Source organism: Tasmannia lanceolata, unplaced genomic scaffold (assembly GCF_043159265.1).
Source record: "Tasmannia lanceolata isolate RefF3 unplaced genomic scaffold, GAP_Taslan_0.1 ptg000023l, whole genome shotgun sequence".
Lineage (NCBI taxonomy): Eukaryota > Viridiplantae > Streptophyta > Magnoliopsida > Canellales > Winteraceae > Tasmannia > Tasmannia lanceolata.
The window spans coordinates 635,001-660,114 of NW_027518700.1; the positions used below are offsets into that span (position 1 = coordinate 635,001).

Below are 25,114 nucleotides of genomic sequence, written 5' to 3' on the forward strand. Positions count from 1 at the left end.
CATCTTATAGAAAAAAAAACTTAAAACAAAAAATTTAACAACACAGAAACATAGCGGACACTCTGATATCCGCACTCTTTTTTTAATAATGGCACCCACTATTGGTTAAACACTTTTTTTTTTGACCGGCTGTTGGGATCCGTTTGGGAACTGCAGTAGTCATAGACAGCAAATTAGAAAAGTGTAAAATGAAGGGCATTATTGAGAAAACGGGGTGCTGATATCAATCCCCTATAGATATTGGGAAGAGATTATAGCGGGAAGAAAAAAGAGGGTAGAAAGTTTCAAAATGGAAATTGTCATCATCCAATGTCATCAAAATGGAAAGTTTCATAACGGACACTCTGCCCTGAGGTGTGACACCTTGATCTTCAGTGTGATGCCTTGGGACTTGTTAGTGTGGTGCTAAGATATCTTTTTATTCTCTAGAACTCATGTATTTATATCTATTTCAAACTTTTTAGTTTGTATTCCTGCTCCAATATTTTTTTTGAAAGGTATTCCTACTCAAATATCATATTCTTTTTCCAATGTTCTTCAGTTTATTCTTAAGTTCGTCAATATTATCGTCATTTCCCAACTCTTCGTTCATCTAGGGTTTTAGGCATTCTTCCCAACCCCGCGATCAAATTGATATGGATTGTTCATTTGTTCCTATTGCATTTTAATAGTATAAGAAACCCTAGTTTTTTTTTAAAGATAAGAAACCCTAGTTTTAATCAGTGTGCATAGTATAAATCCTAGCTCTGGTATTTCTAACCTTGTTCTTTACTATTTTATTGCATCCATCAATTTTATCTCAAACCCTAGTCCTAAGAAAATCCAAGAACTCTCAATCTAGTTTTTTAACCCTTGGTTTTTGCGTTAGTGATTTTCTTATTTATAATGTATTTTGACCATCTTGGTCCCTCGGGCTTTGCCCTGTTTTTAATAAATTCTTTCCGTTCAGAGAGAGAGAGAGTCACTAAGAAGGTCAAAATATCTATAGTAGGAATATTCCAATAGCACACTTAATATATCAGACATAACATATGAGCATAAATAAGGTTGTCAATATCTTCACGATGCTAGAGAAACATCTATAGGCAGCCTAGAGGATTCTAAGGTACATCATAGGCACCCTAGATCATGCGCTACTCTACAGGGTACATAAAGATAAGACAAACGAAGTGCGTGGATATTCACATGCAAAATGAGTAGGAGATCTAGACACATAAAGAAAGACTACAAGTCCATGACATACACTACAGTAGAGCTTGCGTGGTTGAGAATTGAGACACATCTCCTACTGGAGTTATGGTAGAGATTGGGATACATGCTCCTTAGGGTGACAATCAAAGTGCCATCAAAATAAAACTAATACCCAATCTATCATGGCATGACAGAGCATATATGTGAGAAGGTAGACAATGGTGAAATTTATCCCATCCTCGTCAGCAGTGAAGCACAAGAGGCAGATGTATTCATGAAGGGCCTCATAGCTGAGCATCATCACTATTTGATTAACAAGATAAACATTTTTCACAACGCATCGTTTTGGGGTTTGGGTTAGGGTGAGGGAGGGGGTGTTGAAAATGGTCAAGTTATGAGACAAGGGGCATTTTGGACGTTTGCCCACACATATAAATAACAATTTAAACAATATTTTGAAACTAATGAAGCATTGAACTGAGTTTACATTCCATCTTCTTCTACCCTTTCCTACTCTATGGATGATTGCCAAAAGTTAGGTCACAAACATGGTTGTAAATTTCGACCGAAATCCAAAATTTTGGACCGAAATCGAAATCACATACCCGAAACGGTACATTTTTCCGAAATTTTAGGATATTCAACCAAATATCTCCCTTTTTTTTTTAATTTTTTGATATACCGGCGGTCTTTCTGTTGGATATAGCGGTGGTCCTGACCGCCGGTTTACGGTAAAAAAGAGTTCTTAATTATTTAACATTTTCCCGAAATTTCGACCGAAATTTGGGATCGAATAAAATATTATTTTAATGGTTTCGTCGGATTTCGGGCAAAATTTCAGTTTCGGTGAGGACCAAAACCGAAATTTGAAACCATGGTCACAAAAGGTCCATCACTAAACTGCAACAAACATCAAGAGAAATGAATTAGTGAGAATGATCATACCTGAAGTCTGCGAGCATGAGTTCGCAGCTGTTCAACTGCACCTGATCGAAATGTATCGCAAGCAGCCATCATAACACTAATATTATGCTGCAAAAGCCAATAAGCAACCTGTACAGTAGCATTTGGAAAGGAAATTATCATAGCTCCACTTCATAAGATGTTGCTATCAACTGATTTATTTGAAGGTGTCTAATTTGAAAGAGTGGAAAGGATCCTAGCCTTGGCGAGATTGGTCGACTTTCCGACTCCATTGACACCCACAAAAACAACAACATATGGTTTTCCCTGCTCCTTAGCAGCATGGACATCCCTCAATATGTCAATAGATCGTCTTGGAGTTAAAATACGAAGAAGGGCCTCTTCCATTGCCATCTGCAGTAAATATCACATTCTAAAATGTAAGGCCCTTTGGAAGGCAAAAATAGGAAGTAAACAACCCAAAGCCACAGCAAAATTTCGCACAAGACCTTTACATACCTGAACGGTTGAAGAAATCCTTGTAAATGAACCCAACTTTTTACCTTCAAGACTAGCTGCTACCGATTCGCAAAGCTTCTCAGCTATTTCCTCCGCCTGCCAATGCCATTATGGTAAAATCACCACGCAGGCTCTCAATATGAAATAATGTAAGAAAAGAAAAGTATTAACACAACAAATCAATATACCACATTTTTAGTCATGAGCCTATCTTTAAGAGCTTTCAAGGCTGGTTCCAGGTCCAACTTCTCCAAAACTGTATTGCCCCCAATACTAAAGGTGGAAATTTTCAAGAAACTTCTTGTTAAGTATATAACCATCAGCTTCCATCAAATATAGGAATAATAATTTTGAAAAATATTCTACACACAGTTGAACAAAATAGAAGAACCGTGACGGGCAAATAATATGATGTTAAGAATCTAAATCATTATTCATTAGACGGAGACACAGAAACAAAGTTGATTTTGGACAACAGTTTCTATGAATATTACTAGCATAAACCAAACCTCTTCTTTTCTCTTCTTGGTATTGGTATGTTGACAGCCGGCAAACTCTTTCCTAGCAGATCATTAATCTCAAAGAAAGAACACATAATTTCATTGTTATGACCAGCGCCCTGTATTATTTTAGGGTCCTTCCTTCACCTGCAAGCTAGAAGCCAGCCAGCCAGGAATCTCGATACCTTCTCTATTAGATGTCATACATGCTCCACATGACAGTGCAGCACTTTTAAATCAGCATGTGATCCACTTTTTCACATTTTTTGAAAACAAGAAAAACTTCTAAACTGATGGAGTATCATACTCCTACTATGGATTGCCACCTTTCATTGGGCTTTTGAAAATCAACTTGGACCAGAGTAGGGTGTGGTGGCAATTTTCACATTCATGTCGATCATGCATTTTTCAGTTGATGTATCCATAACAAAATAGATGCGGCGCACTTGCGCCTACAATTGTAATCATAAATGTAGCCCTCACAATTGTGACACGCGTAAACAGGAAAGCATAGCACCAATGGCACTCAATGATTACTACATCATAAATCTTACACCACTTTAGCCTCATTTGCTGAACGGAGAAGCCGCTGTTATCAACTCTAACCATCATATACTGAATCATCCCTTTACTCAACCACAATCCAAATTATGATATTCCTATAATACAAATAGCAATATAGCATGAGGTGATTCATCTAATATGATTATATCAAATTTAATTCCAGCACAAATACTGACCAATTATACAATGTTGTCAAACATCACTGACAAGAAATAGTAATATATATATGATTGTGAAATTCACCAATATGCTAGAATATTAAAGGTTGTGAAATAGTTATTTAGGTAATATGATTGTCAAATTCACGAATATGCTAGAATATTAAAGGTTGTGAAATAGTGAAAAAAGAGAATGACTGGTATTGCATTCTGCATTGGCTCAAATAAACAATTGAAGAGAGAACAAAATGACCAAACCACAAAAATGAGCATCAGTCAAAATTAATAGTGTCATGATTAACCCACTAGATCCACTAATTATCTTTCCCAAAAGACTTAAAAAGATATGAGTTGTCAACTTGTCTCTTTTTTAAATGAAATATGAGTTTCCAACTCGTCATACACCTGTGAATGTTATGCACGTGCATCACAAGCATAAAAGTAATCGATGATCAATTATATATTCATCAAAACAAGCAGTAAAGTAAAGTACAACAATTTCTTACGGAGCATACAAAATCCACAACTGAAACATTCTAAAAGTCGAGATAAACCATGTAAATCATTGGGCACAAAAGAAAAATAAAAGGCACCGAAGGGAAATATTTACCCGCGGAACATTGATGAGAACCATCCTTTCTTCTTTCCATTGGACTTGGCATTCTCCACTTCCTCGTCTTCTTCATTCTCACTTTCACTGCTCGCAATTTCCTCTCTGTCCATCAAGCTTTCACCCTCGTCTGCTGCCACAACTGCTACATTCTCATCCCCTTTCTCATCTACAGGATCGGTAAAATCTAGTTTTGACTCAGGAGGTGAATCATCCCAAACTCTGTTTTTCTTTGTTATCTTTTTCTTTTGCTCCACCTTGGGAGCCTTGCTAACAACAGTATCTGTTTTCTTCCCTGCTTTTGAGCGCAAGTTTTTAAGTTTATTTACATCGAAGGCTCCAATGTCGGAACCCCCGCCATTCTCTTTACCACCCTTAACAACCTTGGGCCTGGCTGAACGAGGATCGTTCTCATACACTTTGGAGGAGTTTCCATTCTCCAGAGTGCGGCCATTACCAGAATCACCGTCTGCAGCATCATTGCCAGAGCCACCACTATTGTGATCACCATCACCACCACTCTTATGGAGCCCATGCTTGTTGGTTGAGGCACTCACGGGCCTTGCCACCTGCTTCGTTTTTTTCATTTCCTCGGCCCTAACTTCGGCCTCCTTTCGGAGCTGCCGAAAGGCATCATCAAAATCAGCATAGACTGTACGCTTCGGATCATAAAGCTGCGAGAACTCATGCTTCACCATCGAAAGAAGGTCATCGACATAGAGGAGATGGAGTATCCGCTGGTAGACCGCAACAAAAATGAGGCCGAGCTCATTGTGGAAGGTCCATTTGAGGGTGTAGGCTGCACCAGGGGCGTCATAATTGTATGATGCAGCACCGGATCTCTCCTCCAAGAGGCAGGATCGGATCAAAGTATCGATCGGAGATCCTTTAAGAGCATTTCCCAGCTCTTTGCATGTCCAGAGGATCAAACCTCCTCTCGTAAATATCAGCAATTGCTCCAACATTGCAGATTTTCTTCGGAAACTTCTATCCTACAATGTATCTTTTTTTTCCTTTTTTTGAAATGAATCCTACAATATATCTTCCTGTAACCATATCGAGAAAAATTGAGAATTAGAAAGCCCTCGAACTCCAATAAAAATCACAAAACAGATCCGCAAACGCGAATTCAACCAAGTCTCTAGATAATGATGCAGGAAAATGAAAAAAAAGAAAGAAAATCTGTAACAACGGCTCAAATCAGAAATTCAATAATCGTAGTCATTTAAAAAAATCATAATTTCTAGAGATGTTCCAACGACATGAAATCTCTGAAAATCCTATCACCTCGGGAATCGAATCCTGTGAAATCTCTGGAAATAATCCTAGATTTCATCATTAAAGAAAAATAATACTAATAACGATGATAATAATAAGGCGAATCAATATTTCCTCCTGCAACCATATATCCAGCAAAATTGAGAATCAGAGACCCCTAGAACTCCAATAAAAATATCACAAAACAGATCCCTCGAAAAGTCTCTTGATACCGATGCAGAAAAAAAAAATAAAAAAATCTTTTAACAACCGCTCAAATCAGAAATTCAATAATCTTAATTCCTAAAGACGCTCCGCTCCGAAGTCACGAAATCACTGAAAAATCCAAAGTAACACATCAGGAATCGAATCCAATGAAATCTCTGGAAATCATCCTAGATTTCAACATTAAACAAAAATAATGCTAAAAATGATGAACAAAATTAGGCGAATCTGCAGGGGATCTAGATCATCGGTAAGAACAGTCCAAATCAGAAATTCTATAAAAATACGAAAACAAGAGAAAAGAAAAAGGATGAGAAGGAAACGAAAGGAATACCTGTTTGCGTTACTGCGGAAGAAAAGCCTAGAAATGAAAATTAATAATAAAAACAAAAGGGAGGGAGCTGATATATTATACTATATCCGCCCCTTTTCATTCACAGGAACACCCCTTTCTCACCGGTTTTTTAATATTTAACCGGGCTACTTGTAATAATTTACTTTTAAATACCAAAACGCCGCAAGTCAGAATGACGAAAATACCCTAATACAGCTTTCTCTAAACGAACCACCCTAGTTTCCTTCTATTCTATCACACGCTTCTACCGGTGTCACATGTGTTTTTTGCGGCTACGTTTGAAGCACTTGCCAACCATCACAGGCATATCTCTCTCTCTCTCCATGACTATTATGAGAATAGAGCTCTCCATTTCAGATGATTAGATTAGCTTGTCAAGCGTTCGATGAAATGACTGTGAGGGATTAGATTTGCATATATTATATTTTCTTCTTGTTTGATTAGATATGCATTTTGGATTTGGTTGTTAAGGGCTGCAGATTTATGTTTTTTTTTTTTTTTTTTTAGATTAGAGTGAGCCTTGGGTTTTTGTTATTTATGGTGTTGAAATTTCATTATTAGTGATGAGTTATTCGATTGGAAATGGTTTAATGGTTTTGGTTGTGAAGTTGAGATTATTCGATTGATATTGTAGGCTTTAAATTGGTATTCCTTTTTAGCTAGGGTATCACAAATAAGATTTAGGTTGTTTCTAGGACTTTGTTATCTTATTTCTTCGATTATATTCTTTGGTCTTGGCTTAGGCCCTCTTCGTTTCAGATTGTGGCTACCCATTGTTAGCTAGGGTATCACAACTTATCTCACCTCTGCTTGGCCGAGTTGATTCACCTCATAGAGTGGGCGACTCTGAATCATTTGTGATTTTTTTTTTTGAAAAAAATTTCATTCCTCATCTGATCCTCTGTTTATTCGATCAGCTTTAGAAGCCTCTAGAACTAAATGCACTTTCTCTTAATGCAGTTGCTTTTACACCAGCTTCAATATTTAGCGACATTTCACTGTCGCTTGATGTTTCTGCTTTTCACCCCTAACTCACCCTTCTTTTTCTTCTATATTTTAAGTTTTAGTGGGGCTTTTTGACAACAGTCGTCTTTCCAGTTTCGTGCTTGATTGATCTGTATTTCTGTTTGGCTACATCAGCTTGCAACAAAAGATGGGAACGAGAGGAGTTGTCGGGGATAAATGGTCACTCAGAGTTCTATGGTTTTGTGCTATAGGAAGTGCAATAGGTAGATTCTTGGTAACTATTTCTACTTTCCACGTTTTGGTAGTAAAGTTACCATCCTTCGTTTGGCATCCGAATCAGCGTTCTCTTCTACATTTTTTTGGTTACCCTCTGCTAATACTTCATCGTGTTTACTTGTTTAGGCCTATGGATGGTTGGTGTAGATAGGCAGATGAAGAACAGGGAGCGGATGATGGCTGAAAGTTTGAGGGCAATGGATGCAGGGGCAAATGGACAATCCAAGGGTGAAGAGGTTTGAAGCAGGGCCCCTGAATGTTTGATCACCATTTAAATAGCTTTTTGACTGGCGCTCATCTTTCAAATCTGAAGCTTACTTCAGGTAGTGAAGGGTCTATAGGTCTTAAAACAATGTTATCATAGATACAAGAAGAAGTGGAATTGTTTTCTTTATCATTTCCAATTCTTCTACTAGACATCGTAAAATGCCTAATCATAAGATTATATTTTTGTTAAATCTGAATTGTTGGTATGCCTTTGATATTTTTGCTTTGTTATTTGGCTTGAGATCTTTCATGATTCAACTTGAGAGTGCTAGGGAGGAAGATCCCTTCTAGCCACTATCATACCCGGTCTCAAAAAACTGATGGGAATGACAGTACTGTTTCAGAAAATGTCTCCAACCGAGAAGTTCGGGAGTTCTTTTCATCCACTCGATATGAATAACTTGATTTCTCTAATCATTTTGCTAAGATGAGACTTGCTAATCAAAGAACCTATTGTTCCTTTTATTCCATAATCCTCACAAAATCACATTAGGGGCAACTCTCCAAAGAACCTTGAGACCCTGCCAACTACCTATGGACTAGCTCAAGCCCTGTGATGGCACCCAAGAGACCCCAAGATGTCTGACCTTAGCAACACGGCTAAGACTCCTATGCCACTTTTCTTATAGCACCTTGGGGAGGGTGATTCCATATACTTTATTATTATACGCTGATTGGGCTTTAATCCCATTCAATGGATATATTTATTGGTAATGTCCTTTTTCAATTTTACTAGTAATTCCTCGACTATTTCGTCTTGCATCGAAAGCACGATCGAATCAGATTAGTGCTAATCATTCTTTTTATAACATCAAGAGCCCTTGAAGTCTACACTAAGTGCGTTGAGGTGTGTTAGAAATGGAGTTAGGGTTAGAGAGGAAGAAGAAGAGTGGTGAAGAGGGTGGAGAGTCTCCACTTGGGAGCTCCTTATGTAGAGATTTTATACGGTATAGTTCCTTATTTTTCAAAAAGTACTGTACGGACCACACTATAGGATGATCCAAACTGTCCATATGATGGACCATAACGTAAATAGGTTATGCCCAAATAATCATTTCCATAGGATGATCCTAGCCCTCCGATCTATAGAGGTTTCCATAATATGCAGTTCATCTATGGATCGGAGGGTTGGGACTTGGGATCATCCTATGGAAATGATTTTTTGGGCGCAACCTATTTACGTTATGGCCCATCATATGGACGGTTTGGATCATCCTATAGTGAGGCCCTTACAATACTTTTTAAAAAATATGGGATTGTAAGGGCTTGCACTGTATAAAATCTCTCTTATGTTAATGATGTATATATAGTCCCCAATTACGGCAGTAGTGTACAAAGACTACAATACCCCCTAAACAACATGTAATGCCTAAACTACCCTTACATATTATTCATCACTCCCCCTCAAGATTGAGTGTATATACTATGTAACTTCAGCTTGCTACAAAGAAGCTACAACAAACAACTAAAAATAACAAAAAGTACAATAAGCTCACACACATCCAGCTTGGTATAACACTCATCAAGCTAGTGTGGTGAATACATAAAGAAAGCATAATAAAAGATAACGACCACAATGAGTGTACAATAGTCAAGAACAACGGCCACTAGAAAGGAGCAACTCCCTCTGAAGCAGCACAACAACGAGAGCGATAAAAAAGGCCTCATCTTGAATGACTGCCCGACAAATAAATCTGCAAACCACGAAGGATCGAACGGTGAACACCTCAATAAGGAAATAATAGTGATCCAATTCCAACGAGCAAAAAAAAAGAGCACGCCAAAGGCGTGCACACGTGACCAAAACCGTAGATGTTATCCTATAAAATAGGTGGAGAATTTTATGTCGGGTATCACTATTGACCCAAAGGTTTGTCCAACACTTTAGTACTACCCTCTGGTGACTCCAAGAGAATCACGGTTAGATAGACCAAAAATGAGAGACTCGCCAACAGACCAATATAACCCCTCAGATCAAAGGACATGTAAAGGGTCATGTCTGGTAGAATAACTCAATTGTCTCCTATCCACAAGCTATTCTAATGTGATTTTGTTCAGTACGCAATCTCATTGTCGTACCCATTCTATCTTGCTTGGGACCGTCCCCCTTCTCCACTATCGTGTATAAATACTTCTCTTCAAAATACGGTATTTGTAATACCCTCTAACCCAATACCATAACCTTTACAACTTCTCTCTCCTCGGTAATAGAACTATGTAGAGAATTATGCTAAGCAAGATGAGAAATGATAACCTAATCCTGACAGGATGCTTCTTTTCACACCAAAATGTTAGATAGTTAAGGATTGCAGCCCTCTCTCCAACACCCAAAAAATAATGAGATCAAGGAAACTTTTGTAGTACGCTTTAGATATCTTTAGCCCAAACCCTAATGAAAGTACTATGAGCTGGGGCCCCTGCTCCCCCAAGACCAAAAACTTCATCGAAGCTAGGGGGAGGCTATTGATTACTTATCCATAGGCAGTACAAACACTGGGCAGATGGGAAAATGTTTAATGGAATTTTGGAATCCGGCTAAAAGATTTCTCCTTTATCCCTACTGGATTAGATTCCGAGGGTTTCTCCCATTTCCTTTTAAGAAGCTTTCCTTTAGAACTAGCCTTCCGAGCCTTGAATTTTAATCCAAAATGGCTCAAACCATAAGCCCAAGGTTTAAAAGATTCCTGAAAATTCCTAAATTTTGGAATAGGACCAATTGAGATCCTCTTCTTAGTAGGAGGATCCATCCATCCAGCTTTTCTTTTAGGGGCAGGTAGGACATTTGTCGTAAAGCCAGACCCAGCAGGTAACAGGCAAATTTGACCAAATCTCTTGTTCCCAGATCCCAACGCAACTTCCACAGGTCCATTCTTGATCAGCACGCTTTAGAATTTGATTGGACAGAGTTGAAATTTGAATTCAGAGTGGGTCTCAAAAGTTCGCCGAAGAGCCTGCCCTGCAACTCCAGAAGGCCTTCGAACGGTGGTACTGCCGAAGTACCTAAACCTGCGAGACCTGGAGTAGCTTCGACCAATGAAGATGGCCGGCCCTTAGAACTGGAGGGCTCGAGATTAGTTGAGCATTCCCCTACTTTCTCTTGGATTTTAATTCCAATGGTATAGTAACGGTCTGAGATCCGGATTTTAACAAAAGTACCTGAGAGCTTCCATCGAGTAGCTATGCTTTTGGCCGATACAAAACTCATGCAATGCTGGTAATTACCTTCCATCTTCGTCTCCAGAACCTTACCAAAGAGGCTCCCTAAGGCTTCCACCGTTGAAATGGCCCAAGCATGTAATGGGATACTATAGAAATTGACCCAGAGAGCTTCCGCACTTTGAATAAAATCCTTATTCCAAGGTGAGATAGAGAGCAATTGATTCCCCAATGGCTCCGGTCCCTTGGTAAGAATCTTTAAGGCCTGCTTCTCCGATTCGAACATAAAAAGGAACTCGTTCCTCGCCATGATGCAGGGACAATGTAGGGATGGGATATCCCAATGGTTTTGTGCCCAAAGCCCAAGATCCTCTAAGGTCCCATTGTTATCTCTCTTTCTCCCTATCCGACAAGCCTTTAGGGTATCCATTCGTACTTCCACTTCCCTGACCGAGATGGATAAGGTTGAAACCTCTCCCTCCGCATGTGATGAGATTTTATCGGTGTCAGGCCATCGCTCGTCCTCACTATTATCAGCCTCTAGTGAGATTGTTGAGCTAACACGGGTCACCAAATTTGGGAAGTTTCTAATCTACTGGCACCACCGGCATTTGCCCCGCCACTTGAAGTTAAAGTACTCACGGGAGGGGCATAACCAGTCCCCATGCCGCCTTCCTGCTCTTTTCTTAACTCCCCATTTGGGATCCCTCCCCCGCTCATACGGTTCTGAATGGCTTTTCTCAAGTAGGGAAACGGATGGAGATAGCGATTTTTTTTTTGCTGGCATCGTCTTCGTCTATTCCGCCAACTGAAGTTACAGTAAGTGCAGGAGAGGCAAAACCAGTCCCCCAACCATCTACTCGATTTATCCCTACCACCCTCTTCCTCAGACTTGGCACTTTTGGCCATTCTACTCGATTTATCCCTACGACCCTCTTTTACAGTGACTATTGTTGTATATATTTTTTTATGGACTAGTAATTATATGTATTATGTAATTGTATAAAGTATTATTACAATTTGGGCTCGTGTTTGACATATGATGCATCTATTATTTTTTGTTTTACTTGTCTATCTACCTATTTTTCTTAGTTCCCCTATTTTTCTACTATTTTTCACAGTTCTTCTAATCTGTACTATACTTCATCTTTTTTTATTTAACTAACTACGCATGACCATCATGAGGCTTACTCACCTATTGCGTGAAACTCTTCTACCTTGCTTTTGCCTTTCACAAGATCCGTTCTGATGTTAACCCATCACTGAATTGGGTAATAATCTTAATGCCACTCTCCTTACTTTTTGTGTTTCACAAGACTAGTTCTGATGTTAAATTATCAGCTGCATTGGGTAATAATCATATAGATATCACCTTCCTCCACAAGGTGGTTAGGCTTCTTTGTGCACCATCTTGAATGGACTATTACTTTTATGGGCAGAATTCTGTGGTGGTTACATGCCGTTGAAACAAATTCCTCTTCAACTGATCGCCAGAGCAGCAGTAATTGAAGAACACCTCCAGAAATGCACATCGTTGAAATTGTTGATGCAGATACATGCTCAGATAGTCAGCAATGGGCTCCATAGCGAAAACTATTTTGCCGTTAAGCTTGTGTCCTGCAGTAAAGCATTGGGAAACATTACATACGCCCGCTTGATTTTTGATGATTTGATAAATTCTGCAAATGTATTCCTATGGACTGCCATGATTACGGCTTATTCCAAGCAGCAGTCTCAGGCTACTGTGGAAGCTATCTTAATCTATAAAATGATGCATCAACGTGGAATCCAACCAAACAGCTTCACCCTTTCATCCGTTCTGAAAGCATGCTCATTTTTGTCATCCAGACAAGAAGGCAACCAAATCCATGTTCATGCTACTAAGCTGGGCCTGGAGTCTGATGTTTATGTACAAACTACACTGATGGACATGTATGCCAAGTTTGGCTGCATTCAAGCGGCAACAAGTTTGTTTGAAATGATATCTGACAGAAATATTGTGGTATGTAATTCAATGATCGTGTCTTATACCAAGGCTGGTAATATCAAAGCTGCCCGAGAAATCTTTGACAAGATGGTTGAGAGGGATTCAATCTCATGGACTGCCATGATATCTGGTTATACTAATCGTGGAAATATGCAGGTTGCACAGCAACTTTTCAATCAAATGTCCAACAGAGATGTTACCTCTTGGAATGCCTTGATTACGGGGTATTCTCACAGTGGACAATGGCATGAAGCTTTAGAACTCTTTGATAAGATGCAATCGGAAAATGTAAAACCCAGTCAGGTAACAATTGCCGTCGTGATTTCTGTCTGTGGTCAGATTGGAGCACTGGAGAAAGCAAAACAGATGCATGACTACTTGGAGAAGAATGGCATGGAAATGAATGTTCATGTGTTCAATTCCTTGATCGACATGTACGCCAAATGTGGGAGCATTGATGAAGCTTATAGTGTGTTCTGCATGATGCCTGTTAAGGACACGGTGTCATATAATGCGATGATTATGGGCTTTGCTACCCATGGCAATGGAAAGCAGGCCCTAAAACTGTTCTCAGATTTGCAGACAGGTGGGATAACACCAGATGGAGTCACCTTTTTAGGTGTCTTGACGGCGTGCAGCCATGCTGGGCTGCTAGATTGTGGCCGTCAATACTTCAATTGCATGACTAGAGACTATGCAATTGAGCCTATGGTTGATCATTATGCTTGCATGGTTGATCTCCTCGGCCGTGCAGGGTTTGTGGTAGAGGCTTATGAATTAGTAAAGACGATGACATTTGAGCCTCATGCTGGTGTATGGGGTGCTCTTCTTAACGCTTGCAGGACTTACTGTAATGTTGAAATTGGCGAAATTGCTGCGCGGAAGCTTTTTCTGATAGAGCCTGATAATCCTGGCAACTATGTGCTGCTGTCTAATATTTATGCTAGAGCCCATATGTGGGATGATGTTGCAAAGGTCAGGCGTAGGATGAGGGGAAGCAGGGTGGCCAAAACAGCAGGGTGCAGTTGGATCGAGGTGGATAATGTTGTCCACAAGTTCTACATTGGAGATGCAAATCACCCACAATACCTGCCTATTTATGCAACATTGAGGCACTTATCTTTGGAATTAGTATGGGCTGGTTATGTGTTGGATCCTGATTCAGGTTGCATGACTAGGAGGAGTTTGGAAGCTTTGTAGAGGCTAGTTCTGGTATGTCAAATAACTGATATTTATAATTGCGTAATTCCGACCAGGATGGTGATTTAGAATTTAATAAGATGTGCAACCAACTATTAACTGAGCATTCTTTTGAAAGAATGCATTGATTTCGAGGGTACAAACTACAAAAATAATTGTAGTGTTTTGTGCTTCCAATATGTACCCATTGACAAGTGATAGCTATTGCTTTTCCCTTCCAATTTCTGGTGGCAGAGTATTTTGTAAACTGATGAACAAACTCAATGGTCTGACTGCTTCTCAACCGGCTGATATGGGAGTGCCTTATCCAATTCTTTATACATATGAACATGGAATAAATATTTTCCTTAATCTGATATATGTTATACTGAGGCTGGAAGTAGGTAGCTGGTTTACCAAGGCAATGACTTCTTTACCAAGGTTTACAAAAAAATCCGATGTGGGCAAGTAACAGGGCACGGGGCCATGGAGATTGGCAGTGATCATTTTGGAAGTGAGAGACCTTTGTTCGATTGTTCGCCCAGAATTCATGCATACGAAACGATCACCCAATGAGAGAGCAAAGAGGTTGGCAAAGGACAGAGTGGAAAAGAATGAGGTCAAATTATTTGACCACTCGATCTAGTTTTCTCAGCTCCTATTAAAACCGAGTTACCACCTTAACTCAAATTAGTTTCTTGATCAAGTGGAGTTGATCCCATGAATTCTCTATGTACGTGATGGAATTCTCCAGGTAGTTGATCTAATCTCAGGCCATGGTGAATACTATACAGCGTGAGGGCATACAGCTTCTGATTCCAGCTTAATTATGTCCTTGTCATAAGCAACATCTGTGGGACTGAACCTGACAACCCCTTTATGACTAGCCGGGTTCCATCATTGGTGGCCAAGGTGCGTGGCCCTAGCAGTTCCCATATGTTCAAAAAAACTAGATTGAGATTGATTCGAACTTGGTCTCATTGATTATATACTGGTTTGGAGTCCTTTTTGTTTTTACGAGATTTTATAGAGCAGGATATTTTGTAAATTTAAGGAAATTGAAGGAGTATTCGGGGCCTGTTTGCCATTTTAGAAAGATACTTGTTCGATTATTGAGTAAGAAGAGAAATGTCTGGATTTTCCTTGATTTTCATCCTATCAAATTGTCATGTTTCTCGGGATTGTGGCAAAACCTGGTGTTTCGTGGAGGGGTCTCAGGTTCTCGAGTAACTTCCAAGCAAACAAGCAAGGGATTAATGTGGTGGCTTGTCGGAGAGGTTGGCAAGTTTAGATGGACTGAACCCGATCCATTCTCAGATGCTTGTCCATGGATATTGCACCGGGATAATTTGCTGATACTGAAGCTTTTAACTGGTCTCATGTTGGTTGGAGAATAAGGGTGTGCTTGTGTGGGTTACAATCAGATCGACTTCCATGATGAGAGGTTTTCTCATGCAATGGCTCATTTAGAGAAGCAGTTGTGTTCTATGAAACACCAGCATGTTCAACCCAATATACTTTCAACTTTCCAGTCGCACTCAAATCTTGTGCTGCAACTCTTGAAGCTCTCTCCGAAGGTGAACAGATCCATGCTGATGTGAAACTCGGTTTTGTGTCTGATGTTTTCATCCAGACTGCTCTTCTAAACATGTACATGAAATACAATGGAATTGAGATGGCCAAGTGAGTCTTGGATAACGTGAGACATTTGGGGCCGGCATAAGAATCTGCTCTACTGCCAGAAATAACATCATGGGGAATGTAATGGTCTACTACGCTCGATTTGGAAATTTGGAAATGGTGAGATGGTTTTTAGACAGGATGCATTTCTCTTGTGTTGGACCTGACATTCAAAAATGGTTGGTGGTTATGCGAGGGCCGGAGAGACATTGCAAGTGCAAGATTTAGATTGTTGTTTGCATGGATGGTTGAAAGACGAGTGGTTGTTGCATGGACGGCCATGATTTCGGGCTTTGCTAATAAATGCAAACCCGGTGACGTGAGGCTACTCAACTTTTTCCAAGAAATGCTGGCTGCTGATGTAAAGCATGATGATGAGACTACCATGCTTGGGGCTCTCTCTCTCTCTCTCTCTCTGGAAATTTTGCGGATTGAAGATTACATAGACAGAGATACTCAAGTAGCCAGAGTGAAACAAGGGTTTATGAATCTCAGGTTTTCCTGTTAAAAATTAGACCCGATCTGCCCAACGTCAGTTGCAAGTTGCAACCCACTACTTTCACAAGCAGACAACCCTGAGGCCACACAAGCTGCTAGCAAAACGGAACCCGTCTTCTTAACCAAAAACATATGGCTTCACACTGGTACTGTGACACGTGAACATGTAGACATGCTATGAATTACTCCTTAGAAGTCAAAATTTGGCACACGAGTTCTGATCATAAACATACCAAATGTCTGGAAAGAGAATAAAGCTGGCCGAGTCAAATCAAGATTCAACACTTAGGTTGACTCGAAGTGGAAACTTGTTCTTTTCAATCAAGGTCTTTAAAAATCAAAGTGCTCGCTTCAAAATGTCCTTTTTTTTTTAAACTTGAAAATCCAATTTGGGTTTAACATAATATTCTAAACATTGATAGAAGCAGCAGGAATTCTGGTAAACGTGTATATTCCCGCTTGTGAATTCTTTATTCGTAGAGGGTGATGAGATTTCATAACTGCATTTTTAAGAGCTTTATTTGCCCTAATCAAAATAAGTTGATTTAATACAGCATTTTTAAGAGCTATATTTGCCATAGCCTAAATAACTTTCTATCATCCTTCCACACCCACTGCTTGCTGCTCTTGAACACTTGTTCACCATTTGAAGTTGATATCCACGACACGACTGAATCTCCCTCATTTGCACTTCAATCTTTATACGTCTCTTCTAAAACACTGAATCTCAAGACAGAACGCCATCGTACCTTAACTCAAATTCTGACCATGGAATACACCTCCTGGAATGAGTTGGCACATGCCCAGAAGCCCAAATTCATCTTAGAACATGCTCTAAACTAAAAGACCAGAGCTTCTAAATTCATACCTTTTTACCTCAACTTATCAACAGCCCAACAAGTTAGTATCACAGAGGGAACTCTTTCTGAAGAACATCAAGATTCCGTGAATCACAAGCTTCCAACATATCGTTTCGAGAAGCACAACTGCACAAAAGGAAAAGAACACAGGCTTGTGATTTTTTTTTTTACTTTTCATCCAGTGGAGCCCCATATTTCAAGATTTTGAACTCATAAATAACACACTACATTTCAACGGATTGATTGGGAGAAATTTAACTTCAAAATAGCAATGTACCTGAGAGAAATCCTCAAATATTGCCAGGCATTATCTGCCTTGGGATTCATTGCCAGTGCTCTCACATAGTATTGGATGGATTCTTCATATAAGCCCTGAAACACCATAAACATGTTTATAGAAAACCGAAACTGACACGTCCATATATTTTTGTGATAAAACTAACAGCTATATTAAGTTCTACAAATACGCCCATTAAGAATACCTTCGCAAGTGAATGTTCAAATATCAATTAAGGGGATGCACGGTTAGGAATAACAAATTATTAGTTTAGAAATATCAATCAAGGGGATGGAAGACTAGAATAAAACACATATACTCGAGTTATGGAATACCAATAAATGTGTCTTAATAACCAGCATTTAGAAAACTGTTTCAAAATTACAAAGTTGCGACCAAACTTTGCAAGAACCAATTGTTCTCCATATTTGAGTTTGAAGATATTCATTGACAGGTAAACACTGATTTTAGGCAAATGAAAAGGAATGCATGTGGGAGTACCAGCGAACATGCTGGAAAAATATAAGCATTCACTTCCTACTTTGAAAATGGTTTCCCTCTACACTAGGCCATAACCAAAACACGAAACACCATGGACTTCATGTATGCTGCCATATATTTAAGCATTTACATCAATGGCCCACAACCATTGAGAACTTTGTACTTCATATCTTAAAGCTTAAAGGGGCTTTTAATCATTGTCGTAAACCATCATTGTGCATATTTCAGTGTTATACCAATCATTGACCAACTCAAAATTTGGCCGGTTGACTCATTTTAGCATGTTTTGAATAGGAAGAGAAAATTCCAACTTTTATGAACAGAAGTTTTTCATTGCTTCGCCAAGACATTGGAAATTGAAAGACAGAATTTGGAAATCACATCCTGAGAGAATGTCGTTGGAAGTTTCAGTTGATGAATCATAAAACTAATTACACTCATTATCCTCGAAAGCACCACGTGACTTTCAGAAGCAGGTGAAGAAATGCCAATATCATTTACACATCTTTAATCTCAGAGATTAATTGAATAAGTGACAGTATGCAGCATACCTGGTTGGCATAACTGATGCCCATATTTGCCCATGCACGAACGTAGTTGGGCTTCAAATCTAGTGCCTATGAACCCACAGAGAAAACAAGAAACATAAATTAGCTTTATTTAGAAAATCAATAAAAGGAACATAGGCATGGCATTCAAAATCGAAAGCATAACAGGATGTAAAACAAATAAAAAATACGAAACACAAGATACGAGAATGAAATACAGCTAAGAATTACTATCCCTCATTTTTTTGACAAATGGAACATTGGTGACAAAAATAAAAAATACAATGATAAGTGATTCCACATGCTTCATTTAGGTTGAAAGAAATAAAGATTCTTTTATAAAGAGGGAATTAGATGGAGATATGTTTATTAATGAAGTAAGAGATATTAGGAGTGGGGATTCCCCTTTCCTGAAGCACATCCCAAGAAGTGCTAATGAGATGGCTGACAGATTGGCAAGAGTAGATGGAGATATGTTTATTACTGCATAGATGATTCCTTTATAAATTGACATACGGGGATGCTACAGTTGCCTCATAATAAAGTTCACAGTTTTTTTTTCTGATTTTCTGAATATTTTCATGCTTTGAGGCACATCATCTTTTTTTGAAAATTTTGTTGAACATCATCTTGTTCTAGTTTTCCCTTATTTTCATGCTTTGGGGGACATCATCATGTTCTAGTTTTCCCTTTAACTAATGTTCTCCTTTTTTTTCAATGGTAACTGTTGTTCTCCTTCTTCTGATAAAATTCTTATTTTATCACTCAAAAAAAAAAAAGGAAATCAATATGAAGCAATGAAAGATATGTAAGATTTAAGAGAGCATCAAGATGAACATAAGGCAATTTACAAAGGGGATGTCTATTGAATATGTTTAGAGCTCTTCAAGTAACATTAAAGAACTACCTTATATAGATGTAAAGGAGATAACTACCTGTTGATAGGCAAATATTGCATCTGCACTCTGAACGCTGTTGGCTTGTGTCGCACCGAGTTTGTTCCAGAGTGAATAATCACGTGGTTTGAGTTTTAGTGCCGTCTGAAAGGATGAAATAGCTTTATCATATTCTCTAGATAAGTTGTACAAGACACCAAGTACTACATGTACATCAGCATCCTCAGGTGACATCTGAGCAGCTTCGTTGAATAACCTAGCAACCTGCAAACAACAATTACAATCAGCTTTTCAATCAACATTGCACTAAGAAAAAACGCTTAAACTGTGTGTATGGTAAGGGAAACATCAGTTTTCTAAACTACACTTGACCATTATGTGTTTTCATTATATTGAGAGCTGAAACCATTTCCGCTTCATGTTAATCGGCTTCTTATTGAGAACAATGTGTGGATCAATGCCTGAAAACTTGGACTCTAAATTAGAAATAAGTATTATAATTTCCAATTTGATTTGGATAAAGACTCATAAACCCAACTTCTTTGTAAACAAGAGCTTGGATAGTCGACTAAGTTGGCTTGAATGAGTTCTAAATCGACCATCGAGCTCTTTCAAACATTGGAGTGGGTACAAGATGTATAAATGAAATGGTTATGTGGAGGAGTGTCTTACATCAGCATAATATAAAGAATCGGCCTGGTCAAAAGGTGCGAGCGACCCATACTTAGGGTGATGCTGAAGCCATCTATAAAGATATTTCAGTGCTGCCGCTTGCTCCAGCTCTGCACATTCACGATGAGGGTTAGTGACTTCATGCCAATCTTTCTTTTTTACATGAATGAAAACTTTGGTACTGCAATAAAGGAACAATATGAAATTACAGAAGTATAAGTGATTTCCAGTCATAAAATTTCGAATCCAAAACCCTCATAAATTTAAATAATGATGACTCCCTATTTAAAATTTCACAAGTCCAAAGTTTTAGATGGTCTGGGAAAAAATCAGCATAAATGCTAAAATTTGTGTTTCGTTGTGTTGAAGGATAGGATGGGCTTTGATCTAGATGAAGTCCATGGATCAGAGTTGTGGTTTCTCGAACCAATTTTCTGTGTTGGTAAATTGGTCTCCCAAGGATTTTTTAGGAGCTCAAGAGGCCTCAACATTATCGTGAATTTTGTTTCGCTTTGTCTAAAATTGACAAAACATTTTGTACCAGTAGTAAAACCAGTACATACAGCAAGAGCGAAGCGTACCAGTCATAACTTTGATCTGTACCGGTCCATTTCATTGTTTCTTCCATTTCGGTCTGTTTCAGACAAAATGGGGTGAAACACACACCATGTTTCGTCTGGTTTTTTTTTTTTTTTTGAATGGCAAATAATTTTATTAATAGAGCAAAGGCCGAGAAGGTCTAAGAAGTACAATATGAGGTCACAACAAATGCAAAAGCCCCATTTAAGGGGAGAGGAAATCAAACAATTCAATGGGCTATCTAGATACTCCGTCTCTGGCCAACCTATCCGCCTCCCCATTGGCGGAGCGTATGACATGATGAACAACTAGAGGTACTTCCCCAACCAAATCGTAGATTTTATCAAAGAGGGTGGCAAATCTCCAGGGAATTGGATGACTTCCTTTAAGCCACCTGATGACATTCATTGAATCCCCCTCTATCACTACCTTTCCATTTCTGCATTTTGTAAAAGTTTTATTCCATGGTGCACCTCCCTTACCTCCAACTCATTTGCATTTGTGATCCCTATGGGGCCCGAATAGTCCCATATCACTGACCCTTGATCGTCTCTTAAGATTTCCCCAATCCTAGAAGGACCCGGGTTCCCCATCCTCAATCCGTCGAAATTGGGCTTAAGCAACCTTTGGGTGGGTGGCTTCCATTCTTGAGCGGCTTTCTGCTCTACACTTACCTCGTTGCATATTACTTTCCAAGCATACCATAGATCATGTGCCAAAACGAAGGTGAAACTCGGCGGGCATTTTTACCCATGATATTGTAAGTGCTATGATTTTATTGAATAGATATGGTGGGCTTCTCGAGTAGCCCTTGAACACCCGCCCATTTCTCTCCTTTCATAGTACCCAGATGGTTGCAAGAAAAGAAACATGTCACAAAATCTTTCCTTTTTGCTTCCAAGAAAAGAAACATGCCGCAAACCAGATGTTTCGTCTGATTTTTTTTTAATTTCAGGTTTTTTCAGTTGTTTCTTATTTGGCTTTATTTTCGACTTGTTTTATAACTGTTCTAAGGTTATTTTATGTCTTTACCCCCTCAAACATCTGGGAGAGTTTAAAATTAAAACACATGAAATTCCCACTGCATCCAGAATTCCCAGAATACCGAAGTGAAGCACGGCATTTGTATAATATTTTTCTTAATTTTTTGCGCTTCTACTTCCAAAGCATTCTACACTGAAATAAGGAGTTTGCGTACGTCAAAATACTATATTCAAAAGGGGTACCATATCTAGATTTTATGTCTTTTATGAATTATTTGTTTTATTTTTATCTCTAATCTTTATAGTTAGCATTTGGTATAATAAATGGTTAGTTTCATTGATATTTTAATTTTCAAAAAAAAAAGTTTCATTGATATTTTACTAAAATGTGTATATTTAATGGCTTCTAATGTTTTATAACAATTTTTTTTTTTATCACTGCGCCTTTTTCAAAGGGGAACCGTTGAAACATCTCGTCTGTCGCGGGCCTTCATTTTGCCGATTAAGTCCGTGCGGCACTTGTAGCTATCTCGCGACCCAGCAAGTCAGCCAAGCAAAACCTGCAGAGCTTTCACCTACAAGAGCGCATAAGGGAAGCTAAGTTCACAAGCACACAAGAAGCAAGGGCAACAAACAATAGAGAGGCAAGTGGAGACCTTTATTGTTGAATCTCAAAGTACAATACAAAACTGCCACAGGCTATGAGCGTATGACTCCTAAAGGACCCAGTCACCCGTTGACTAGAATGGAATCCCTGCTAGAATGTGCACTAGCAAGCACCACTCGATAAGCAAGCAAGCTCCCAAGTTAAGGTGTAGAGACATCACCCAGCTTGGAAAGGAGTGACCTCCAAAGGTGCTATAACTGTTTACTTTTGAAGACTATGCGAGACACATTTTTCTACAATACCAGTTGTGTCCCCTCAATTGATATTTACAACCTTTTATACATATGATACAACAAATCACTGGTCATAGGCCATTCAAAAAGTGCTGGGTAGAATGGCCATGTGACACTGCTCACCCAATAAGGTCAATGATTCGACACCCTCGTCGACACCCTCATCGATGCCTTCTTCAAGTAGGCAAGAACTTGATCTTCTGGCAAGTGAAGCTTCTCCTTCGGTTCCCAAGTAGCTTCTAACTCTAGTAGGCCTTTCCACTTCACGAGGTATTTTGTTGCTGGTTTTCAAGCACTTCTTCGTGTCACTATGCGCCCGGCCATGATATCATCAATCTCACACACAAATGATGTTGCTTGTGATTCATCATGGGATGATGTGTTCTTGCTAGCGTCTTCTTTGTTGGCGTGATACGGCTTTAAACAACTTGCATGGAAGACAGGATGGATCTTTAGCTAAGTGGGGAGTTGGACTCAGAAGGAGACCTTTCAAACTCGTTCTAGGATAGGAAGTGGTGGCCTTCATACTTGCAAACCAGGCCTTCGTGCATTTTACGTGTGAATCGGAGTTGGTTCGGATTAAGTTTCACCAGCACTGAGTACCAACCTTGAAGCTCATTGGTCTTTTGTTTTGATCTGCCCACTTTTTCATTCTTTTGTCAGCATTCTCCAAGTAGGCTATGGCGATGTTCCCATTCACGATCCACTCTTTGGTCAGATGAAATGTATGGGGCTTCTTCCAGTATATCTAACGGCGATGGAATGAGATGTAGAAGGTTGTTGATCGGTTGCTAGCTCAAAAGGGCTCTGATTGGATGCAAAACTCCTTTTGTAAGTTGTAACAAAGCTGGGCCATATAGAGCAAGTGAACCAAATTTCTTTGGTTGACACTGAAAAAGTTCCTCAGGTACTCTTCAAGGAGGGCATTGACCCTCTCAATTTGTCCTTCAGATTGGGGGTGTAGGCTAGTGGAAAAGTTCAGCTTTGTTCCAAACTTAAAAGATTTTCGTCCACAAGTTGCCCGTAAATCTCGAGTCTCTATTTTGCGTGACAATGTTTTGGGGCACTCCCCAATACGTCACAACATGGCGGAAGAATAGCCTAGCTGCCTCTTTTTGTATTACAACAAAGGGATGCTGAGATGGAGGTCACATCCTTAGAAATATGTCCACTACCACAAAGATGGAGCCAAACTCTCCTACCTTGGGCAAGTTCACAAAAAAGTCCAGTGAGACTCTCTTAGGCTCTCTTCGGCATTGACAATAAATCTAGGGATCCCAACGATTTATCCCTTTCTACCGTATCCCGTTAGCATGTGAGGCATGTCCGATCGTACTCTGCACATCATTGCCCACCCTGAGCCAATAATAGCCCTGTTCTAACAAGGTGAGGATATGATGGATCCTAAGGTGCCCCTCCCATAGCGTGTCATGGAAATCCCTAAGAAGCGCTTTCCTTAGTTTTCCTAATTGCAGAATGAACAGTCGGCTTTGCTTGGTGACCAGGATGCCCTGTTGGACCCAAAGCCGTCGTATCTTTCCTTCACAAGATGCATGAGTGTCTTGGCAAAGGGATCCTTCTTGAGTGTTTCGCAAAAACAGCCATCCAGGTTGCTCTTCAATCTCCTCATTGCCGTTTGTTCCTCCAATTTCAAAGCGGCTAACTCGACCTCTCGAATTAGAGCATTGGCAGCTTGGTTTGATCGACCTGGCTTGTATTCTAACGACATGTCTAACTCTTGTTTTCAAACACTATGTCGAACTCTGCCAAGAAGTCTTGCCATCGGACCTGCTTTGGTGACAACTTCCTTTTTGTCCAAAAATAGCTTGTCACCAAATTATCAGTCTTCACCAGGAACTTGAGTAGAGAAGGTAGTACCTCCACAGCCTGAAGCAGTGCGCTATTGCCTTTCATCTCATTTTCTTGCACTATATACCTCTGCTCGATGTCATTAAGATTAGAACTCTCGTAAGAGATGGGATGTCCTAGCGTAAGCTTACCCCCATGGAAAAATCTGAGGCATTTGTGTGGGCCTCAAGATGTAAAGAGTGTTTGGGGCAACTGTAGCAGTGGCACTGATTTCTCCCTTACTGCTGTCTTCAAGTCTTCAAAAGCCTTCATACACTTCTCTGACCATAGCCACACACAATCCTTCTTCAATAAATCAGTTGGAGGGGCAGCTCGACTCCAATACTTTGCTATGAACCGCATGTAATAGTAGAAAGCCCGATGAAAGTTCCTAGTGTCCCCACCCCCATCCCCCTCTCCTCTCTCCCAACTTTGGTCAGGGCCTATCACTCCTGAACGGCATGCGCTCTCACAGTCCATGCCAATTACTCCCCCACAAATCTTGTTCCCCAGAAACATAATACACTCCTGGGAAAAATAGCACTTCTCTAGCTTCAGATATAGTAGATTCTTTCTGAGTTTCTAGGGTATTCCTATATACCACAGTATCATCCAGATACAACACCACAAACTAGGCCTTTAGCTCACTCTTCAGGTCCTCCCAACTATCAATATTCACTAGTACACTGCCACGCCTTGATCTCTTCATAGCGAGTCTACGAGCACAGTTTGGCATCCCCACTAAGGTACATAGTGCCA

At 39.6% G+C, this 25,114-nt stretch overlaps 3 protein-coding genes across 5 annotated transcripts in view; 1 reads left to right on the plus strand and 2 right to left on the minus strand.

Annotated features, from left to right (window-relative positions):
* The window catches only part of LOC143856819 (uncharacterized), a 17,390-nt gene extending 10,984 nt beyond the window's left edge, over window positions 1–6,406 (minus strand). Inside the window, exons 1-6 of the mRNA XM_077367102.1 lie at window positions 6,262–6,406; window positions 4,446–5,491; window positions 2,802–2,886; window positions 2,614–2,709; window positions 2,356–2,508; window positions 2,137–2,244 (exon numbers count right to left, since the gene is read on the minus strand). Of these exons, the coding sequence (XP_077223217.1) occupies window positions 2,137–2,244; window positions 2,356–2,508; window positions 2,614–2,709; window positions 2,802–2,886; window positions 4,446–5,410 (1,407 nt within the window). The 5' untranslated portion in view covers window positions 5,411–5,491; window positions 6,262–6,406. The remainder of the gene's footprint in view (window positions 1–2,136; window positions 2,245–2,355; window positions 2,509–2,613; window positions 2,710–2,801; window positions 2,887–4,445; window positions 5,492–6,261) is intronic.
* Window positions 6,407–6,432: 26 nt separating this feature from the next.
* On the plus strand, window positions 6,433–15,209 carry LOC143856820 (pentatricopeptide repeat-containing protein At2g20540-like). 2 transcript variants are annotated; one of them, XM_077367104.1, is made up of 4 exons: window positions 6,567–6,585; window positions 7,423–7,522; window positions 7,651–7,847; window positions 12,387–15,209. In XM_077367104.1, the coding sequence occupies exons 3-4, from the start codon at window positions 7,781–7,783 to the stop codon at window positions 14,132–14,134; spliced, it is 1,815 nt and encodes a 604-aa protein (XP_077223219.1). In that variant the 5' UTR covers window positions 6,567–6,585; window positions 7,423–7,522; window positions 7,651–7,780; the 3' UTR covers window positions 14,135–15,209. The 2 variants fall into 2 exon arrangements, with proteins under 2 accessions (XP_077223220.1, XP_077223219.1); XM_077367105.1 differs by lacking the exons at window positions 7,423–7,522; window positions 7,651–7,847 and having other exon boundaries at window positions 6,433–6,585.
* Window positions 15,210–16,634: 1,425 nt separating this feature from the next.
* The window catches only part of LOC143856818 (peroxisome biogenesis protein 5-like), a 38,943-nt gene continuing 30,463 nt past the window's right edge, over window positions 16,635–25,114 (minus strand). The window contains exons 10-15 of one of the 2 annotated variants that reach the window (XM_077367101.1): window positions 20,046–20,155; window positions 19,413–19,637; window positions 18,481–18,546; window positions 17,429–17,523; window positions 17,168–17,277; window positions 16,635–17,073 (exon numbers count right to left, since the gene is read on the minus strand). In XM_077367101.1, coding sequence (XP_077223216.1) covers window positions 17,199–17,277; window positions 17,429–17,523; window positions 18,481–18,546; window positions 19,413–19,637; window positions 20,046–20,155 — 575 coding nt within the window. In that variant the 3' untranslated portion in view covers window positions 16,635–17,073; window positions 17,168–17,198. Of the gene's footprint in view, window positions 17,074–17,159; window positions 17,278–17,428; window positions 17,524–18,480; window positions 18,547–19,412; window positions 19,638–20,045; window positions 20,156–25,114 lie in introns of both variants that reach the window. The other variant, XM_077367100.1, reaches the window with a different exon arrangement.